General features: G+C 50.8%; 1 protein-coding gene and 1 long non-coding RNA gene across 3 annotated transcripts in view; one reads left to right on the top strand and one right to left on the bottom strand.

Moving 5' to 3' along the window:
* The window catches only part of RFTN1 (raftlin, lipid raft linker 1), a 181,479-nt gene that overhangs the window by 148,516 nt on the left and 12,150 nt on the right, over nt 1–20,813 (top strand). For both annotated transcript variants that reach the window (XM_056800272.1, XM_056800273.1), the window contains exons 8-9: nt 9,296–9,399; nt 17,779–17,860. In XM_056800272.1, the coding sequence (XP_056656250.1) occupies nt 9,296–9,399; nt 17,779–17,860 (186 nt within the window). The remainder of the gene's footprint in view (nt 1–9,295; nt 9,400–17,778; nt 17,861–20,813) is intronic.
* Nucleotides 3,241–8,331, bottom strand: LOC130454664 (uncharacterized). Its single transcript, XR_008912476.1, has 3 exons — nt 7,510–8,331; nt 3,701–3,881; nt 3,241–3,361 (listed from the first exon to the last, which is right to left on the bottom strand). It is a non-coding gene; the product is annotated as an uncharacterized LOC130454664 (long non-coding RNA).

Raw genomic sequence — 20,813 nt, 5'->3', positions numbered from 1 at the left:
AGAGGGAGAGAGAGAGAGACAGACAGAGACAGAGACAGAGACAGACAGAGAGAGAAGGAGGGTGAGAGAGAGAGAGACAGAGGAAGAGAGACAGAAAGAGGGAGAGAGAGAGAGAGAGAGAGAGAGAGAGAGAGAGAGAGAGAGAGAGAGAGAGAGAGAGAGAGACAGAGACAGAGAGACAGAGAGAGAGCAAGGAAGGGAGGAAGGAAGGAAAAGAGAGAGAGAGAGAAAGAAGAGAGAAAGAGAGAAAGGAAGAAAGAAAAGAAAGAGAGAGAAAGAGAGAAAGAAATCCATTTGGATCTTAGAATTTGAGGAAAACGTATGTTGGAAATTATTATGTGTCATTGGGAAAATAAAATATCTTTTTAAAAAGTTTATTTCATTCCAGGCACACATTTACACTTATATTTTACTAAAATATCTTTGAATAAGGGGAAAAAAACCTGGCATTGCTTCATCCCTGAGGCCTATGCCGGGCGGGGGTCTTCATCCTAAGAAATAAGATCCTGCACTCCTGGGTCTGACGCTGGAAGGGACCTTCGAGTCCAGGCCCATCATTGTACAGATTGGAAAACTCTAGCCAAGTTCATGGCTTATCTGACATCACAGAGAGAGGATGGTTTGAATCTCGATTTCCTGACTCCAAATCCTGCCCTATGTTAATATTATTATGATGATGGCAGGTGGCTCAGTGAATAGAGCATCAGGACTGGAGTCAGAAAGACTCAAGTTCAGAACCTGGCCTCAGACACCAAGTAGGGTGACCCTGATCGAGTCATTTCAGCCTGTTGGCCTCAGTTTCCTCATCTGTAAAATGAGCTGGAGCAGGAAATGGTTCACTCCAGAATCTTTGCCCAAAAAAAAAAAAAAGAATAATCCTATTTTTTCTCTCAGTGGTCAGGCAAGAAAGAAAGTGATAGAGGGAGGAAAAGGGGCCAATTGGGATTGGCCATTGGGATGAAATGTTTATCAGTTGGCCATTTGTGATGTCATTTAAGTTCTGCGAAGGTCACAGGATTTTTCTTTGTTTATGCGTTTTCCTCTCATTTATAGGCCAGAGGGAGAACATCAAGGATAAACCATTGGGAATGGGAAAATGTACCCAGAGATTATTTTTCTTTTCTTGTTTATGGAGAATGAGATTCATAACTGATTCATTCTTTTTAATTAGTTAAATAAAAGCAACTGGGGTCCCATGACTGTCTTGAAAATGTTTATTGTTAATGTAACTGTTCATCATTGCGTCAAGGAGTGCTTTCTGCCATTGTGTCCTCTCCTGTATAAATTCTGCTCTGAACTGTTTCCACCAATATCTTTATATGCTCTGGACTGAGTCTGTGGAATGTTCTTGTCATCTCCCTCAGTTCCTTAGCTGAACCCATGTCCCATAATTCCTCTTGTTATTCTTTTCTTACTAATTTCATTTTTCCTTTTAATTATTTGAGTATGTGAATTCTCCATCAGCTGCCTCTTAAGGAATTGTTTTTGTTGTTTTTGATGCAGATGTTGACACTATCTCATTAGGGCTCCCTTCTGATGTTTGACTGGGTCTGTCCCCCATAGCCTCTTTTCATAATATCATGGTTCTTCTTTGGGTTTCCCATTGCTTCTTGGGAACTTTTACATTTCTCCCGAGAATTTGGCAATTTTCTTTCTCTTCAACATTTCTTTGATGATTTTTTTAACCCTTACCTTCCATCTTGGAATCAAAACTGTGTATTGGTTCCAAGGCAGAAGAGTGGGTAAGGGCTACGCAATGGGGGTTAAGTGACTTGCCCAGGGTCACACAGCTGGGAAGTGTCTGAGGCCAGATTTGAACTTAGGACCTCCCATCTCTAGACCTGGCTCTCAGTCCACTGAGCCACCCAGCTGTCTCCTGATGATTTTTTTTTTTGAGAACTCATGAGGAGACACGGTACTTTGAAAATTCTAACCTTCCCAGTTCGTTCGTTTTTCCTTCCTTCCTTCCTTCCTTCCTTCCTTCCTTCCTTCCTTCCTTCCTTCCTTCCTTCCTTCCTTCCTTCCTTCCTTCCTTCCTTCCTTCCTTCCTTCCTTCCTTCCTTCCTTCCTTCCTTCCTTCCTTCCTTCCTTCCTTCCTTCCTTCCTTCCTTCCTTCCTTCCTTCCTTCCTTCCTTCCTTCCTTCCTTCCTTCCTTCCTTCCTTCCTTCCTTCCTTCCTTCCTTCCGTCCATCTGTCCGTCCCCCCCTTTCCCCTCCTATATCTGTTCCATGGTAGACCTCAAAAGCCAGGCAGAAGAATTTGTACTTGAGTGTAGTAGACATCAGTCTTTTTCCCAGGAGGCTTTTAAGGAGGATCCTTTAAACACAATAATAATTTAGGAAAATACAGGAAAAATCGTGTTTCGGGAAAAGGGCACATCCCAGGCAGAATTGGAGTTGTGGAGACCATCATCCTGGTGGGAAGTGAGGAGGGATTCTCTTTTTTTAAAGTCTCCAGGATGTTCTCTGATGGATGGAAACTCAACTACCCCCTATGTTATGATGCACTAGGATGTCACACTCCTTGGTGGCAGCCAGCCCCAACGAGAGACAGAGAGACAGACACAGAGAGAGACACAGAGAGAGAGAGAAACAGAAAAGAGAGAGAGGCAGACAGAAAAACAGATAGAAAGAGAAGAAAAGGGAGAGATGGGGAAGAGACAGACAGAGAAAATGAGAAAAGAGAGAGACAGAAGAAAAGGGAGAGGAGGGGAAGAGAGAGAGACAGAGAAAAGAGAGAGACAGAGAAACAGAAAAGGGAGGGGGGAGAGAGAGACAGAGAAAAGAGAGAAGAAGAAGAAGAAGAAGAAGAAGAAGAAGAAGAAGAAGAAGAAGAAGAAGAAGAAGAAGAAGAAGAAGAAGAAGAAGAAGAAGAAGAAGAAGAAGAAGAAGAAGAAGAAGAAGAAGAAGAAGAAAAGGGAGAGGGGAAGAGAGAGGGAGAGAGAGAGAAAGAGAAGAAAAGGGAGAGGAGGGGGAGAGGGAGAGAGAGAGAGACAAAGGAGAGAGACAGAGAAAGAGAAGAAAAGGGAGAGGAGGGGGAGAGGGAGAGAGAGAGAGACAAAGGAGAGAGACAGAGAAAGAGAAGAAAAGGGAGAGGAGGGGGAGGGGGAGAGGGAGAGAGAGAGACAAAGGAGAGAAACAGAGACCTCTTCTTCATAATCTATGAGTTCTGACACTAATACAAATAGATAATTGAGTCTAAAAAACAAAGCACAATTTAAAATTGTTTTATTGGTTTTTTTCTATAACATTTATCCTTAAAGGGGGGCAGTCAGAGGAATAAAGGTTGAAGTCCACATCTGTAGTTTATTAACCCCGTGGTATTGGGCAAATTCCCCTCATGCTGGCCTCAGTTTCCTTATCTGTAAAATGAGAGAGAGAAGCTAAATGACCTCTTAAGCCCCTTCTAACTCTGGGTCTGTGATCTTTGGATCTTTGCAAACCTGGGACACTTCTCTAAGATGAAGCATTTTCCCCAGTGTGGATTTTTTTTTAAATCTCTTGTTTTCAGTGTTCATTGGTGGCAGTGGCCACTGCCCAGCATGCCGCCATAAATTAGACTCCTGGGCCCCAGGTCTGCAATGAGGTCACAACTCGTCTGGCACAACTGAAGCAGGAGGTGGTCACATCAGCCATAAGCAGGGGAAAATTAATAGCATGAAATACTGTGCAGCAAATAAATAGCTGTTACATTATTTTACCTCTTCCAGATGAGGCTGGGTGGTCCAGTGACTTAATTTTCACTTAGGGTTTCATCTTGGCGATCTGTTTGGACACTTGGCCTTGTCAGAAGTGCTATGAAGGGAGTAGTAGTACTAGTAATGATGATCAATTCTACAGTTTTGTTCTCACTCTCCTGGGCACAGTGTCTATTCTATGAGGCTTAAGATGGTCAAAATAGTTAATAAGCATTGTAGATAATAAATGAGTGACAGACAATTTAGAGGAAGAACTGAGTAAAGAAACAAAACCTGAGGAGTTTGAATCCTGAGTGTGATTAGAACATAAGAACCTGGAACCAGGAAAACCTGTGTTTGTATCCCTCTAAGATATTTAGAATCTAGATGGCCCTGGGCGAGGCTCGTAAGCTTTCCAAGCCTTTATTTTCTCTATGTATAAAATAAAGAAGTTGGATTTGATTACTTTTAAGGCCCCTGCCAGCTTAAGTTTTGTGATCTGATGATTTTCTTTCTAAATATCACATGTATTTTGAAATATTTTATCTCCAGTTACAGTGCCAGGCACTTAGTTGTATGTCTGTGTGTGTCTCTCTCTTTGTCTATCTATGTCTGTCTCTCCATCCATCTATCTTATCTCACCTTGACCTACCCTGTCAACCTTTCTGTCAGTCTGTCTATATATATCCATCCGTCTATCTATCCATCTATCTGTCCATCTGTCTATCATCTATCTATCCATCCATCCATCCATCTAGCTATCTATCTATCTGTCTGTCTATCCATCTATCCATCCTTCTGCCTATCTGTCCATCTGTCTATCCATCTATCTATCCATCCATCCATCTATCTATCCTTCCATCCATCTATTTATCCATCTATCCATCCATCCAGCCAGCCATCTATCTGTCCATCTGTCTATCCATCCATCCAACCGCCTATATATCTATCCATCCATCTGTCCATCTGTCTATCTATCCATCTATCATCCACCTACATATCTATCCATCCATCTATCTATTCATCCATCCATCCATCTATATATCCATCAATCCATCAATCCATCCATCTATCTATCCATCTATCCATCCATCCATCAATCCATCCATCCATCCATCCGTCTATCCATCCAGCTGTCTATCCATCCAGCTGTCCAGCCATCCTGTCAGCTTTTCAGTCTATCCATCTAGACATATCTAGATATCTATGTATAAATATAGCTATTTCTCTAGCTAGATATGTAGATATAGCTATATCTGGCTAGAGATATAGATGAGTGGATGGATGGATAGGTATGGAGAGAGAGAGCGAGAGAGATGGATGGATGAATGGATGGATAGATAGACTGAAGGACAGACAGGTTGACAGGACGGAGAGCTGGAAAGAGAAGACAGGTGAGACAGATAGATGGGCGGCTGGCTGGCTGGCTACATAGATGCACATAGCCATAAACTCTTATAATAGATGCTCATTCATTCTAAGAGCTGAGCCTTCTCTCTCCACTGTCCCTTTTTTATCATTAAGGCTGAGGACATGAGGCAGATCCTCTGTTGGAGCATCTCTCATGTTGGCATAATGACGTATCTGCGGGGTGTTTATTCCAGGGAAATGGGGATGGAAAGCAAAGAGGGAAGCGCCCTCAGCCAGCTGCCATGACCCTGAATGCCCGGCTCTGGCAGCCTCGGCTGTGCTTGAGGGGCCTGGGAGCAAGGAAGGGATCCTTTGGGGCAGAAACGGGAGTCGATGGCTAGATCTGACCTCGGACGTCTCTGCTCCTCCGGCTGGAAGCACGGGATGATGGGTGGCCCCGAGGCGTGCACTTGTCCCTTCAGCAGTGGAGCTAGAATCTCGGATTATCGACAGGTTACTTCAGGTGTTCTTATGTCCATTTTACAGATGGATGGACAAAGGTTTAACAGCAAATTCTTTTTTTACAGTCCTTTCTTTCCGATTTAGAATCCATATGGATAAGAAAGCAGAAGAGCAGTCAGGGCTAGACCGTGGGGATTAAGTGACGTGTCCAGGGGCACACAGCGAGGAAGTTTGTATCTACCTCCTTTCAGAGGCATCTATACTTTGTATCTACCGCCTTTCAAAAGTGTCTACACTTTCTATCTACCTCCTTCAAAGGTGTCTACACTTTGTATCCACCTCCTTCCAAAATTGTCTACACTTAGTATTCCTACCTTCTTTCCTCTTATTTTTATTCATTTCGGTTACATCTGACTCTCTGTGACCCCATTTGGCATTTTCCTTCAAAGATCCTGGAGAGATTTGCCATTTCCTTCCCCAACTCATTTTACAAGGGAAGAAACTGAGGCAAGCAGGGTGAAGTCATTTGCTCAAGGTCGCCCAGCGAGGAAGGGTCTGAGGCCAGATTTGGACCCAGGACTTCCCTTCTCTGGGCCCGTCTCTCAATCCACTGAGCTGTCTCATTGCCTTTAAAACTCTTCCTTCAGCCTATTTTTTCCAGCCTCGTCCTCTGTGGGCCCCCCTCCCACACTCTATGCACCTCCTTCTTTTCCCTACCTGAGAGACTTCTGTCTCCCCTGCAGATGCAGCTGGAGCACCCCCTCTCCTTGAGGCCTTTCCCCATTCCCAGGATGCCCTCCCTCCCCAACCACCTGGCATTTATGTTCTTTGTATTCATTCTCGATGTGCTTACAGTGCTGGTGCCTTACATGAGGAATTGTGGCACTCTTTGTGTTTGCATCCTCAGAGCCCAGGAGGTATCCAATAACTGTTTGCCAGTTATTGATTAGTTTAAATCTGCAGAAGGATTTATTGGGGGCAATGAAGAGAAGCAGAGAGAGAGAGAAAGAAGGAAGGAGTATCGTTTAAGGAAAAGGGGAAGAAAGAAAAATAGGAAGGAAGAAGAGGGAGGGAGGGAAAGAAAGTGAAGGAAAAGAAGAAAGGAAAGGAAAAGAGAAAAGGAGTGAGAGAGAAAGAAAGGAAGGAGTGAAGAAGAAGGATGGAGGGAGGGAAGGAAGAAAAGGTGACAGAAAAGAAAGTAAAGAGAAAAGTGAGAGGAAGGAAGGAGGGAAATAAAGGAAGAAGAGGGAGGGAGAAAGGAAAATGGATAGGGAAGGAAGAAAGAGAGCGAAGGAAAAGAAGAAATGAAAGGGAAAAGAAGTGAGAGAAAGGAAAGTAGGGAAATGAGGAGGGAAGAAGGAAAATGGAGAGGGAAGGAAGAATGAAGGTGAAGGAAAAGAAGAAAGGAAAGAAAAAAGTGAGGAAGGAGGGAAAGAAAGAAGAAAGCAAAGGAAAAGAAGAAAGGAAAGGGAAAAGAAGTGAGAGAAAGGAAAGTAGGAAAATAAGAGGGAGGGAAGAAGGAAAATGGACAGGGAAGGAAGAAAGCAAAGGAAAAGAAGAAATGAAAGGGAAAAGAAGTGAGAGAAAGGAAAGTAGGGAAATAAGAGGGAGGGAAGAAGGAAAATGGAGAGGGAAGGAAGAAAGCGAAGGAAAAGAAGAAATGAGAGGGAAAAGAAGTGAGAGAAAGGAAAGTAGGGAAATAAGAGGGAGGGAAGAAGGAAAATGGAGAGGGAAGGAAGAATGAAGGTGAAGGAAAAGAAGAAAGGAAAGAAAAAAGTGAGGAAGGAGGGAAAGATAAAGGAGAAAAAAGGAAAGAGGGAAAGAAAAGGAAGGAGAGAAGAGAGAAAGAAGGAAAGAAAAGAAAAAAGGAAGAAAGAAAAAGAAGGAAGAGAAAGGAAGAAAGAAAAAAGAGAAAGGAAAGAAGAAAGAAATTCTTCTATAATTTGAAATCCCTCCTCGATCGACAGGTTCTTTTTTTTTCTCCTTTTCTTTTTGACACTCAAGGTGTGATCAGAGATTACCTATCAACCCACAGGAGAGAGGAGAGTTAATTAAATTCTTTTTGCTCCTTCTGGAAAGCAGCGTCTTGGAGTTTGATAAGCGCCCCAGCATTTTGAGTGTTATTCGTGCACTCTCTCTTCCTTAGTGAAGTGTTGTCAGGGAGAGAAGATCAAAGAAGCTCTTCCAACTGGGGACGTGCGAGACGGCCTTGTGGGCCGCGGACTGTCTCAGCTAATGGGTTTCAGGACCCCTTCGGGCGGCCGTGGGGTTCATCGCGTCTCCCCTCGCTCATCTCGTCCCCCTGTCCCCGGTGCAAAGGAAACAGCCTCTAATGGATCTCTACAGAAAAGCACCAGCGCCGATAATGAGGGTGGGAGAGCCTGGCAGTGGGAAGGTTCACGCTGACACGTCTGTGTTCCTTGTAAATGTGCCCACAGGCCCTCCCTTCATGTGAGCCTTTGGGGGGCTCCTCCGTGGTCTCCACCAGGTTTTTTCGCCCTCCCGATCCCCGGCCCCGCTGGCCGCCCTCCTGTGCCCTGGCACGAGCGTCTGCCAGGCGCCTGCTGCCTTTTTCTCTTTCGGGGGGCGGCAAAGTCACCCACGAGGCGGGCAGGGCTTCAGCCTGGCTGAACAGACGGGTCCGGCTCCCGCGGGGGGCTCCTCCATTGTCTGGGCGCGCGGAGGGCCCGCTGAGAGAGCCGGCCGAGGCGGCAGACGAGCACTCAGTGGGCTTTGTGCCGCCGGGATGCTTGGCCTCGTTGCCATGACGACGATCTGATTGTGGCTGGTTGATAAAGTGGGGCGGTCCTGCCGGATGGAGCGGAGCAATCATAACCTGGAGAAGTGGGGGACAGAGCGAGGGATGCAGAGAAGTAAAAAGGCCTGCCGGGGGGGGGGGATCAGCCCCTGATGGAAGGGCGCATTCTTGGGGTCCTGAGTGGGGGTGGGGGGCTTCTGACACGGAAATGGGCCGCCCAGTTTCTCCCTGAATTCCGGGTTCAAAATGAAAAACAATCAGCGTCTTCTCGGCTAGAAACGGGAGCCTGTAAAGTCGGGGGGCGTGCGAGGGCGATGCCCGGCGGGGTCCTTCGGCTTGCGGGCAGCTCCAGACGAGCCCTCCTGGGCACGGCCTGTAGGGAGGCCCTCGGTGGGGCAGGAGGGTCCAGAGCACCGTCCGGGGCGGTAAGTCGCGGCTGAGCTGCCGATAGAATGGGGTGGTCATAGTACGGCGCACAGACGTACAGGCCAGGCTGGCGGAGCCCGACTCGACCCTCTCCAGCCCCGGGAGGGAAGTGCCGCGGGGACGGCCCCCTTGGACAGGAGGGGAAACTGAGGCAGAGAGTCGCAGGGACCCACGTGGGCTCTACGGAGAGCCGGACCTCGGTAGGCCTTGCTTTAGAGAGGAACACAATGAGGCGTTGTGGGGTGGCCGCTGGCTAAGCCGGGATCCCGGACGCGTTTCCCGGTCAGAGCAGGTCTCGTCCAGAGCCTTGGGGCCATTTGAGTGAGAACCGCGGGCCCACGGGAGCCACGGCTGGTCTCTTCGGGCTTGAGGCGAGGGACTTCCCGGAGGGGGTCTGGGCCGGCCATGCAGAGAAGGGATGAGCCCAGGAGCCTTCCTGTGTGCCTGCTGGCGGGCAGAATGTGCTTTGGAGCCCCGGCGTGGCTGTGCGCTTGAATGTGTGTGTGTGTGAAGTGAAGGATCCGTCCCCTGTCCGGGAGGCCCTTGGGGGCAGGCCAGGCCGGCGTCTCCCCCTCCCCCACCCCAACAGGGAATGACCCTAACAGTGGGCTTTGTCTCCCCAGGGTGTGGAAGTGCAGACCGATTACATCCCACTGCTGAACTCTCTGGCCGCCTACGGCTGGCAGCTCACCTGTGTGCTCCCTACGCCCATCGTGAAGACCAACAGGTACCGGCACTCGGTGCCCCTCTCCCCTCGCCCCGGAAGGTGCCGGCACTCGGTGCCCCTCTCCCCTCGCCCCGGAAGGTGCCGGCACTCGGTGCCCCTCTCCCCTCGCCCCGGAAGGTGCCGGCACTCGGTGCCCCTCTCCCATTGGGTGACGTTGCTCTAGAAGGTGCCGGCACTCAGGGCTCCTCTCCCAGTGGGTGACGTTGCCCTAGAAGGTGCCGGCACTCGGTGCCCCTCTCCCCTCGCCCCGGAAGGTGCCGGCACTCGGTGCCCCTCTCCCCTCGCCCCGGAAGGTGCCGGCACTCGGTGCCCCTCTCCCCTCGCCCCGGAAGGTGCCGGCACTCGGTGCCCCTCTCCCCTCGCCCCGGAAGGTGCCGGCACTCGGTGCCCCTCTCCCCTCGCCCCGGAAGGTGCCGGCACTCGGTGCCCCTCTCCCATTGGGTGACGTTGCTCTAGAAGGTGCCGGCACTCAGGGCTCCTCTCCCAGTGGGTGACGTTGCCCTAGAAGGTGCCGGCACTCGGTGCCCCTCTCCCCTCGCCCCGGAAGGTGCCGGCACTCGGTGCCCCTCTCCCCTCGCCCCGGAAGGTGCCGGCACTCGGTGCCCCTCTCCCCTCGCCCCGGAAGGTGCCGGCACTCGGTGCCCCTCTCCCATTGGGTGACGTTGCTCTAGAAGGTGCCGGCACTCAGGGCTCCTCTCCCAGTGGGTGACGTTGCCCTAGAAGGTGCCGGCACTCGGTGCCCCTCTCCCCTCGCCCCGGAAGGTGCCGGCACTCGGTGCCCCTCTCCCCTCGCCCCGGAAGGTACCGGCACTCGGTGCCCCTCTCCCAGTGGGTGATGTGGCCCCAGAAGGTGCTGGCACTCGGTGCCCCTCTCCCCTCGCCCCAGAAGGTGCCGGCACTCAGTGCCCCTCTCCCAGTGGGTGACGTTGCCCTAGAAGGTGCCGGCACTCGGTGCCCCTCTCTCCTCGCCCCGGAAGGTGCCGGCACTCGGTGCCCCTCTCCCCTCGCCCCGGAAGGTGCCGGCACTCGGTGCCCCTCTCTCCTCGCCCCGGAAGGTGCCGGCACTCGGTGCCCCTCTCCCCTCGCCCCGGAAGGTGCCGGCACTCGGTGCCCCTCTCCCCTCGCCCCGGAAGGTGCCGGCACTCGGTGCCCCTCTCCCCTCTCCCCGGAAGGTGCCGGCACTCGGTGCCCCTCTCCCCTCGCCCCGGAAGGTACCGGCACTCGGTGCCCCTCTCCCAGTGGGTGATGTGGCCCCAGAAGGTGCCGGCACTCGGTGCCCCTCTCCCCTCGCCCCAGAAGGTGCCGGCACTCAGTGCCCCTCTCCCAGTGGGTGATGTTGCCCTAGAAGGTGCCGGCACTCAGTGCCCCTCTCCCAGTGGTGACGTGGCCCCAGAAGGCATTGGCCGTGCATTTTCCCCTTTTCCCGTTGGGTGACTTTGCCCAGGCAAATGGATCTTTGGCTTCTTCTATGTGATAAGCAGAGCATAGGAGGGAAGTGAGCACTGAGGAGCACCTCCTGTGTGCTGGGCACGACCCTCAGCGTTATAAAGAGTGGGAGGTACATGCTGTAGGGAACCCCATTGTATGGAAGAGGAGCTGAGGCTCTAAAGAGTCACAGGATGTAACCGTGGTCCCCAAGGCAGGATTTGAACCCAAGTCTCACCACTGCAAAGATCAGAGTGGCTTGCTATGTCCACCCAGCTAGGAAGCCTCTCAGACTGGATCCAAACTCCTAAAGATGAGTCTTCCCAACTCTGGGCCAGGCGCATTGTCCTCTGTGCCACCTGCCGCCCCACACCTGACCTAGAGTAGATACTTCATGCGTGTGGATTCCCTTCTTCCCCTTAAAATGGGGAGGAAAAGTTGTCTGAGGCCACCTGGGTGGTGGACGTGAGATTTGAACTCAAATCTTCAGACTCCAAATCCAACCTCTTTAGTGCATCAGAATATTTGGGTTCTAGTGTAGGAAAACAGTCGTCAGTCTGTCAGTCAACACTGACTCAGTTTCTACTCTTTGTCAGGCACCGGGGTAAGCCCTGGGGATACAAGCAAAGGGCAAATAAAGAAATAAATAAAAAAGGAACAGAGGAGGCAACGCAAAGACTTCAGTTGGGGGGGGACAGATCAGCGGGGGGGGGTGTCAGCTGGGGGGGGTCTTTCTAGCCTTGAGCCCGGCCTCAAAGGAGGATCATTGAACCTCAGCCTAGTGGTTAGGAGCCTCGCGCGGCGTCGGGCTGACACGTGGGACGCTGTTCGTCTTGGCTGTATCTCGATGGGCCCATCTCAGGATCCCTCACCCAGAAAGTAGAGTTCCTATGCCGGGATTACAGAAGGCGTGTCATATGAGTGTTACAGATGAAAAATGATGCAAGAATAATTATTATCTAGTCCGGTATAGGGGTGCTCAGGGAGGGGTAGTGTCTCTGGTATGGAGGGCTTGTCGTGCCCTCCTAGGGCAGCTCTCCAGCCTCTGACCCCCACCTGACACCCAGCTCTCACGTGTGGCTCCCAGTAGCTGCTAGCATGTGGCAGCGGCCACACCCCGGGCAACGGCTTCAACAGGCCGGCTAAACCTTGTGAGGGTAGCCATCGGGTCGTCGTCGACCCCTGGTGAACCAGGGCTTTGCTCACCCAGCATGTGAAGACTGCTTTGGCAGAACAGGCGGAAGAAACCAACAAGAAGGTTCAACGGCTGAGAGGGCGACGCAGCAAAGCACTGTGGAGTGCTCAGGGCGTGTTGGAGCACAAAAGACAACACGGCCATCCAATGCAGCTGAGGAAGTCTCCAGATGTAATGATTTTTCGTGCCACTGGACCCAGGCTTCCAACGCCCAGAGAGTGGGACTATCTTTGTGCATCGACTTTTCCACTTAAATCTCCTTCACGCACAAGTGTCTTTGTGCACACTCATCTATCCGTGCATACTCATCTATCCTAACCCCATCCACCCTCTTCAAGACCTGCGGCGATGTGGGAGTGGCGACGCAACAGGTGGAGGTGACCACTGGCAGTTGTAGTCACGATCCTGCACGTAGGCGGCCCATTGACCAGTGGTCGCTCGGCCCTGTGGGCAGCAGGGACGTTCGGCAGCATCCTGGGCGACTGAGCAGCCCTCTCTAGGACAGCACTGCTCACCCTAATCAAGGGAGGGGACTAGAAAAGGTGTCCCAAACATTGCCTGCCCTACAAACACCCGGTCAGCACACAGCGGCTGGCGGGTCATCCCTTTAAGTGGTCGAAACCAAAGAAAACAAAATACAAAGAAACTCCTACTAGGAGCATGGAACATCAGGACATTACTTGATAGAGAGAATACCCCAAGACCTGAGAGAAGAGCAGCTCTAATCGGTAAAGAACTGGCGCAATATAACATCGACATGGCAGCCCTAAGTGAAACACACTCACCAGAAGAGGGATCACTCAGTGAACCCACCACTGGATACACCTTCTTCTGGAAAGGTAGAGCCTCAAAGGAAGACAGAATCCACGGTGTTGGCCTGGCCATCAAGACCAGTTTGCTCAAACAGCTGCCAGAGTTGCCTGTGGGCATCAGCGAGAGGCTCATGAAGATCCATTTGCCTCTCAGCAAAGACCGGTATGCCACAATCATCAGCGCATATGCCCCAACACTGACCAGCACAGAGGAGACCATCAGCAGTTCTACTCTGACCTGCCGTCCTGCACTCAGTGCCCACCAATGACAAGCTGATACTACTGGGAGACTTCAACACCCGCTTTGGCCAGGACCATGAAAGATGGAAAGGAGTCCTCGGCAAACACGGCCTGGGCAAAATGAACAACAACGGCCTACTGCTACTCAGCAAATGCTCAGAGTTCAAACTCACCATCACGAACACTGTTCAGAATGGCGAACAAATATAAAACAACATGGATGCACTCACGATTAAAACAGTGGCATCCCATTGACTACATCATTGTATGCCGGCGAGACATCCAGGATGTACAGATCACCAGAGCCATGAGAAGAGCTGAATGCTGGACAGACCACTGATTGGTTAGAGCGACTCTTCAAATGCGCATTGCGCCTTGCCATCCAAAACGAGCCCAGACAGTTCGCGCATTTTACAATGTGAGTTGTCTTAGAGATCCATCTTATTTGCAAACATTCCAGTCCTGCCTGGATGACAAGCTGTCTGCCAAGGGACCACTCACTGGAAGCTCAAATGAGAAATGGAACCAGTTCAGAGACGCAGTGAAAGAAACATCAGAGATAGTCCTAGGCCCCAAACAACGCAACCACCAGGACTGGTTCTACGAGAACAACACTGCTATTGAAGACCCATTGAGCAAAAAGAACAAAGCCTTTATGGAGTAGCAAAATAACCCAAACTCTGCTCCTAAAAAGGACAGATTCAAGTCTCTCCAAGCCACGGCACAGTGTGAGATCATTAAGATGCAAGACCGATTGTGGGGGAAAAAGGCAGAAGAAATCCAGCGGTTTGCTGATATGAAAACTACAAACAATTTTTCAGTGCCTTCAAGACTGTCTATGGTCCATTAAAACCCACCACCACTCCCTTGCTATATCCTCTGATGGTGACACGCTCATAAAAGATAAAAAAGGCATCAGCAACAGGTGGAAAGAACACTTCAGTCAGCTTCTCAACTGACCCTCTTCAGTCGACCAAAGCGCCCTTGACCAGATCCCCCAAAACCGCACCATTGAACAACTTGATGTCCCTCCTTCAATAGAGGAAGTCCAAAAAGCTATTAAACAAATGAGTGCAGGCAAGGCACCCGGTAAAGACAGAATCCCAACCAAGGTGTACAAGGCCTTAAATGGAAAGGTGCTCCAGGCATTCCACATAGTGCTGACCAGCATATGGGAAGAGGAAGACATGCCCCCAGAACTCAGAGATGCCTCCATCGTAGCCCTATACAAGAACAAAGGCTCACGAGCAGCCTGTGACAACTACAGAGGCATCTCACTACTCTCCACTGCCGGAAAGATCCTCGCCCGTGTTATACTCAACAGACTCCTGTCATCTGTTTCGGAGCAGAACCTGCCTGAATCCCAATGTGGCTTCCGACCAGATCGCAGCACCATCGACATGGTCTTCACGGTGAGGCAAATGCAGGAAAAATGCCTTGAGCAGAACCTGAGTCTCTACATCGTCTTCGTAGACCTGACAAAGGCGTTCGACACAGTGAACAGGGATGCATTGTGGGTGATCCTGAGCAAGCTCGGTTGCCCAGCAAAATTCGTCAGACTGATCCAGCTCTTTCATGTTGACATGACAGGGGAAGTCCTATCTGGTGGAGAGACTTCCGATTGCTTCAACATCTCCAATGGCATGAAACAAGGCCGTGTCTTCGCTCCGGTACTATTCAACCTATTTTTCACCCAAGTATTACGACATGCTGTGATGGATCTAGACCTGGGCGTCTACATCAAATACCGACTGGATGGCTCACTATTGGACCTTCGCCGCCTGACTGCAAAAACAAAGACAACAGAGAGACTCATCCTGGAAGCTCTCTTTGCAGATGACTGTGCTCTCATGGCCCACCAAGAACATCATCTCCAAACCACTGTGGACAGGTTCTCCACCGCAACAAAACTGTTTGGCCTGACTATCAGCCTCAGCAAAACAGAGGTGCTGTTCCAACCTGCACCAGGGAGGCCAACGAACCAGCCGTGCATTACAATCGACGGCACGCAGCTTTCTAATGTCAACACTTTCAAGTACCTGGGCAGCACCATCACCAACGACGGGTCCCCAGACCACGAGATCAATGCCAGGATCCAAAAGGCCAGCCAGGCACTGGGGCGGCTGCGCTGCAAAGTCCTCCAACACAGCGGTGTAAGCACTGCGACGAAGCTCAAAGTGTACAACGCAGCGGTCCTCAGCTCGCTCCTGTACGGTGTGAGACATGGACACTGTACCGGAAGCACATGAAGCAGCCGGAGCAATTCCACCAACGCCCCCTCCAGTCAATCATGAGGATCCAATGGCAGGACCGAATCACCAATCAGGAAGTCCTCGACAGAGCCAACTCCACCAGCATCGAAGTCCTGGTCCTCAAACCCAGCTACGATGGTCTGGACACGTCATCCGCATGGACCCCCAGCGAATACCAAGACAGGTATTCTAGGGTGAGCTGTCAGCCGGACTCGGGAAACAAGGCCGACCAAAGAGAAGATTCAAGGATCAGCTAAAGTCCAACTTGAAGTGGGCTGGCATGACACCAAAGCAACTAGAACTCGCTGCCTCTGACAGAAGCAGCTGGCGAGCCCACATTAACCATGCCGCCCCCACCTTTGAAGATGAGCCACAGCCGCACCTCCCGTAACAACTGGCGTCCCAGGCCCCGTGTGCCACAGGTTCTGCGCCTCAGCCTTGGGACTCCAAAGCCACATGAGGGTACGCCGTAGATGAAACTGCACAAAGACAATAGTCATTCTCGGTCACCGAGAGACTACCACTACTACTATTACTATTACACACACTTTATATTTTATACTAAGTAGATATTGTCTCGTATATAATGTGATAATGTAGTTATATAATTATAGATTTTATAGAAGAATATATAATTATGTACTTTTTAATAGATTATGTCTACGTGTGATAGTAAATATAATTGTCATACTTTATTGTATATAATGATTATATATTGCATATAATATGTAGTATATTCCTATTTAATAGTGTATATAATTATATATTTTATCCTATGTATTAGATATTTATATATGATTGTAGTCATAATTATGTTATATAATGGTATATATAATCATATACTTTGTAACATATATTATATATAATATATTGTCATATTACACATTTGTGATATTTACATATAATATAAATATATAATGTCATTATATATACTTTAACATGATTATACATAATCATATATATCATATATCATGTCATATTATGCATTTGCTATATTTATATATAATAGTGTATATAATTCTGCATTTTATCATGTGATCTATGTTTCTATATGATCGCATTTATAATTATATATTAGATAATCAGTACATATGATGGTAGATATTTTATACTTTATAACCTATTATGTGCCTAAATATAAGTCATCTATCCCATGTGATATACAATGACATGTCTTATATGTAATCTGTGATATGGCGGTATTTGTGGTTAGACGTCCCGTTTTATCATTCGCAGGCTAATGTCCTTCATGATATATGTTTATGTCATTATATGTTCCATGGCATTTCTAGGTAGTACAGATCATTGCCTATTGTATCGTGTGACGTATTAGATATTTCTGTGACAGCATTTCTAATGATGCCACATATGGTAGCATAGGTGCCCCGAATCGTATGTTCTATCCCACGCGCAACGACAAGACACGCGTGTTATTAATGTTAATGTTTATTTATGTATTTATATGCACGCATATTTGCATATTGAATCATGAATATTCATCCTTGCATTCATGGCTATGAGTCTGACTGCAGACAGGAGAGATGCTTCTTCCTGGAAGGCCCCCTGGCTCTCATCTTCCTCTTCGGGCCCGCAGAGGCCGGCCCGTGCCAGACTGTCGTGGGGTGCCGGAGCCCCAGACTCGCACCCTGGGCGCGCTCTTCCTTCCAAGGCCGTCCCAGCAGACCGGCGCAGGCTGTCCGTAGAGGCCCGGCCGTCGTCTCTCCCCTCCCAGCGTGTCGCGGCCTCCGCTCGGGACGCCCCTCCCCCTCCCACGGGGCTTCACTGTTATTTTTTCTAAACCCTTTTCTGCCTTCGACGCGGAGGCAGGTTCTTGGTGCCGAGGCCCGCCTGGCGCCCTGGGCCCGGCTCTGCCCACGGAGCCCCCCGGCTGCCCTGGGCCCAGGGCTCCGTGACGGACGTCTTCAGAGCAGGGACGTGGCGTGGTGGCTCCTTCAGGGGCGTCAGGTTTATGAGGCGGAAGAGCACGAGGGTCACTTTCTGTGTAGGGACAGTAAGGCTCAATGCCCAGAGGAGCGCCTGCCACTGACGTGGCTCCGTTTCTGAATGGCCCTGTTCCTAGCAAGACCCAAGCATATTCATGGAAATAAAATGACTTACCCAGGGTCACACCAGTATTAAATGTCAGAGGGAGGATTTGAACCCATGTTCCCATCCCTCAGTCTGTCAGGTGATGGCAGCTTCAGGCTGGTGAAGAGGAAGTTGGCCCGAGGATCACAAAGTTCTGGGTTCAAGTCCTGGCTGACCCTGGGCAAGTCATTGATTTTAGGGGGGCGGCCTGAATCCTACGTGGTCCCAAGGGGGGTGCTGCGTGCCCCAGGGCCGTGCCCGAGGCCTTTGGGACACAATCTGGCCTAATTCTTTGAGCAGACAATTGTAGAACCTGTCTGAGATGTGCAATTTGCTCATGGTTTACCCGGGCTTGGCTGTGTTACAGGGAGGGAAACGTGGCCACCAAGCAGATCGTCTTTCTCCAGAGACCCTCACTACCTCAAAAAGCCAAGAAGAGAGAATCCAAGGTAAGCGTGACCCCGACTTCCATCCTTGGGGGGCCTCCCAGGGCGCTCTCCACCCTCCTGGGGGCCAGAAGGGTGCCTGGACCACATTTCTAGAGTGCCAAGTGCACCCTGGGCCAGGGCAGAGGCCTAGAGAGTCCTGGAGGGCCTCTGAGGCCCAGCGAGGCCTGGGGAGCGTGAGAGGCCTAGAGGGCCTGCGAGGCCTGGAGAGCCTCCAAGGCCCAGTGAGGCCTGGGGAGCCCGAGAGGCCTGGAGAGCCTCCGAGGCCCAATGAGGCCTGGAGAGCCTGAGAGGTCTAGAGAGCCAGCGAGGCCCAGTGAGGCCTGGAGAGCCTGAGAGGTCTAGAGAACCTGCGAGGCCCAGCGAGGCCCAGCGAAGCCTGGAGAGCCTCCGAGGCCCAGCGAGTCCTGGGGAACCTCCCAGGCCCAGTGAGGCCTGGGGAGCCTGAGAGGCCTGGAGAACCTCCAAGGCCCAGCGAGTCCTGGGGAACCTCCGAGGCCCAGCGAGGCCTGGGGAGCCTGAGAGGCCTGGAGAGCCTCCAAGGCCCAGCGAGGCCTGAGAGGCCTCAAGGCCCTGCTGAAAATAATACATACACGCAGAATCTTTTTCCTGGCTCTAAATAAGGAAAGAAATCTGGTTGGAGTCAGATGAGGGGAGAGGATTGCCTTTAGACACAGCCCCCAAAGTCATCCAGTCCAATATTCTCCATTTACAAATGGGGAAACGGAGGCTTATTCCAAAGTCATCCAAGCAGAAGCCTAGAAATCGAGATTTAAACCCCGGTGCTCCAAATCCAGATCCAGGGTTCTTTCTGCTTTTCTAGCAAGGAAGGTCCCAGATGTCTGTCAGTCAGTCAGCTATTCAGTGCTGGAGGGAGCAGAAAAAGAATTATCCCGATAGAACACAGACTTTTCTTGCTTAAAATTTTAACCATTACGTCTCTCCAAAGTGTGGGAAATGCTCCGTCACGGCCTCTGCCTCTATCTCTTGACTGGGAACTCAGAGACACTCTAGTTTGCCCTTTTATGTTCCTTTGACGAGGCTGGGAAGGGGTGTGTGCCCTTTCCGGCCAGGAAGACGCCCCCTTCGATCGGGCTCCCCCCCTTTCCACAGCAGTGCGGCCCACTCAGCCGACCGGCCTCACGTCTGAGGGCCCGTCGCGGATACAGCCTCACTTTGTGGTCCTGGGCAAGTCCCTCCCCTTGTCCGTGCCCTGTATCGGGGCGCTACATTCAGCTAGAAATGGGGGGCAGCCTTTAAGCCGCGTTTGGACCCCGGGGCCCACCCCAACTTAGACTTAAAGTGTCCCGTTAGTCGTGGGTTTTTGTATTTCTGATGATTTCATCCAGTATTTTCCATCCACTCTTTCTTGAGCCCGACTTTGTCTCAGTAACAATTCAGAGATGAGCGAGCGAGAGCCAGGCTGGGGGGTCGCGGCCAGGAAGCGGCTGAGGGCAGGCCTGAACCCTGGATCTCTCATCGCCAGGCCAGGCTGTCCATCCGCTGGGCCCTCGCGCTGCCCCGGCGTGGTTTTTGATCTCTCCCTTTTGTCTCAGACTCGATGTCCCCTTCACGTCGGGCTTTTTTTTGAAGAGGAGATTAGGGGACGTGGGGGGGGGAAGGCCCAGGGTGGACATTCCCTCCTTTTCCCCACCCAGGCACAGGCCCGATCGTCCTGCCGGTCAGCCTGGAAGAGGAGCGGCCCAGGCCACTGACTTGACCACAGGCGCCCCTCAGAGGCAGATCCCGAATCCAAGTCTGGGCACCAAAGAGCCCTCTCTGTCCTGTGTGCAGCGAGCCAGTGCAGGGGGGGGACAGAAGGTGGTCTGGCTTGATTCGAGAGTCCTGGGTGTAGAGGGGACGGATTGGAGAGGTCCAGCGTGGCTGCCAGGCAAGCCTTTGGACTTTGCCCACCAGCCAGTAGGGGCAGACTGGGGCCAAGGAGGGCATTTGGGCGGCTTCCTGCAGAGTGGATGGAGGGGAGGGATGCCCCATCAGGAGGCTGTCGGAGGAGTCCAGACCCTGGAGGGGCCTCTGCTAGCCCCAGGGAGATCCTTCAGGAGACTGGCCAGAGGCCAGAGATGAGGGTGGAGGGGCAGAGCTGGAATCATTGAGCCTTGGTGACTGGCGATTCTGAATTCTTCTCTTTGTCTCTCTGTCTCTGTCTCTCTTCTTTCTATCTGTCTCTCTCTGTCTCTCTCTGTCTCTCTTCTCTGTCTCTGTCTCTCTTCTTTCTCTGTCTCTCTTCTTTCTCTCTCTCTCTGTCTCTCCCTCTCTTCTCTGTCTCTGTCTCTCTTCTTCCTGTCTCTCTTCTTTCTCTGTCTCTGTCTCTCTCTCTCTCTCCCTCTCTTCTCTGTCTCTGTCTCTCTTCTTCCTCTGTCTCTCTTCTTTCAATGTCTCTCTCTGTCTCTCTGTCTCTCTCTGTCTCTCTCCCTCTTCTGTTTGTCTCTCTTCTTTCTCTGTCTCTCTTCTTTCTCTGTCTCTCTCTCTTCTTTCTGTCTCTCTCTGTCTCTCTCTCTCCCTCTCTTCTCTGTCTCTGTCTCTCTTCTTCCTGTCTCTCTTCTTTCTCTGTCTCTCTCTGTCTCTCTGTGTCTCTCTCCCTCTTCTCTGTTTGTCTCTCTTCTTTCTCTGTCTCTCTCTGTCTCTCCCTCTCTTCTCTGTCTCTGTCTCTCTTCTTCCTCTGTCTCTCTTCTTTCTCTGTCTCTCTCTGTCTCTCTGTCTCTCTCTGTCTCTCTCCCTCTTCTCTGTTTGTCTCTCTTCTTTCTCTGTCTCTCTTCTTTCTCTGTCTCTCTTCTTTCTCTGTCTCTCTCTCTCTCCTTCCTCTGTCTCTCTCTCTGTCTCCCTCTCTTCTCTGTCTCTGTCTCTCTTCTTCCTCTGTCTCTCTTCTTTCTCTGTCTCTCTTCTTTCTCTGTCTCTCTTCTTTCTCTGTCTCTCTCTCTCCTTCCTCTGTCTCTCT

The sequence above is a fragment of the Monodelphis domestica genome, chromosome 5 (assembly GCF_027887165.1).
Source record: "Monodelphis domestica isolate mMonDom1 chromosome 5, mMonDom1.pri, whole genome shotgun sequence".
In the NCBI taxonomy this organism is placed as follows: domain Eukaryota; kingdom Metazoa; phylum Chordata; class Mammalia; order Didelphimorphia; family Didelphidae; genus Monodelphis; species Monodelphis domestica.
The sequence above is the reverse complement of the archived record's forward strand: the minus strand, read 5'-3'. Positions and strand labels throughout refer to the sequence as shown.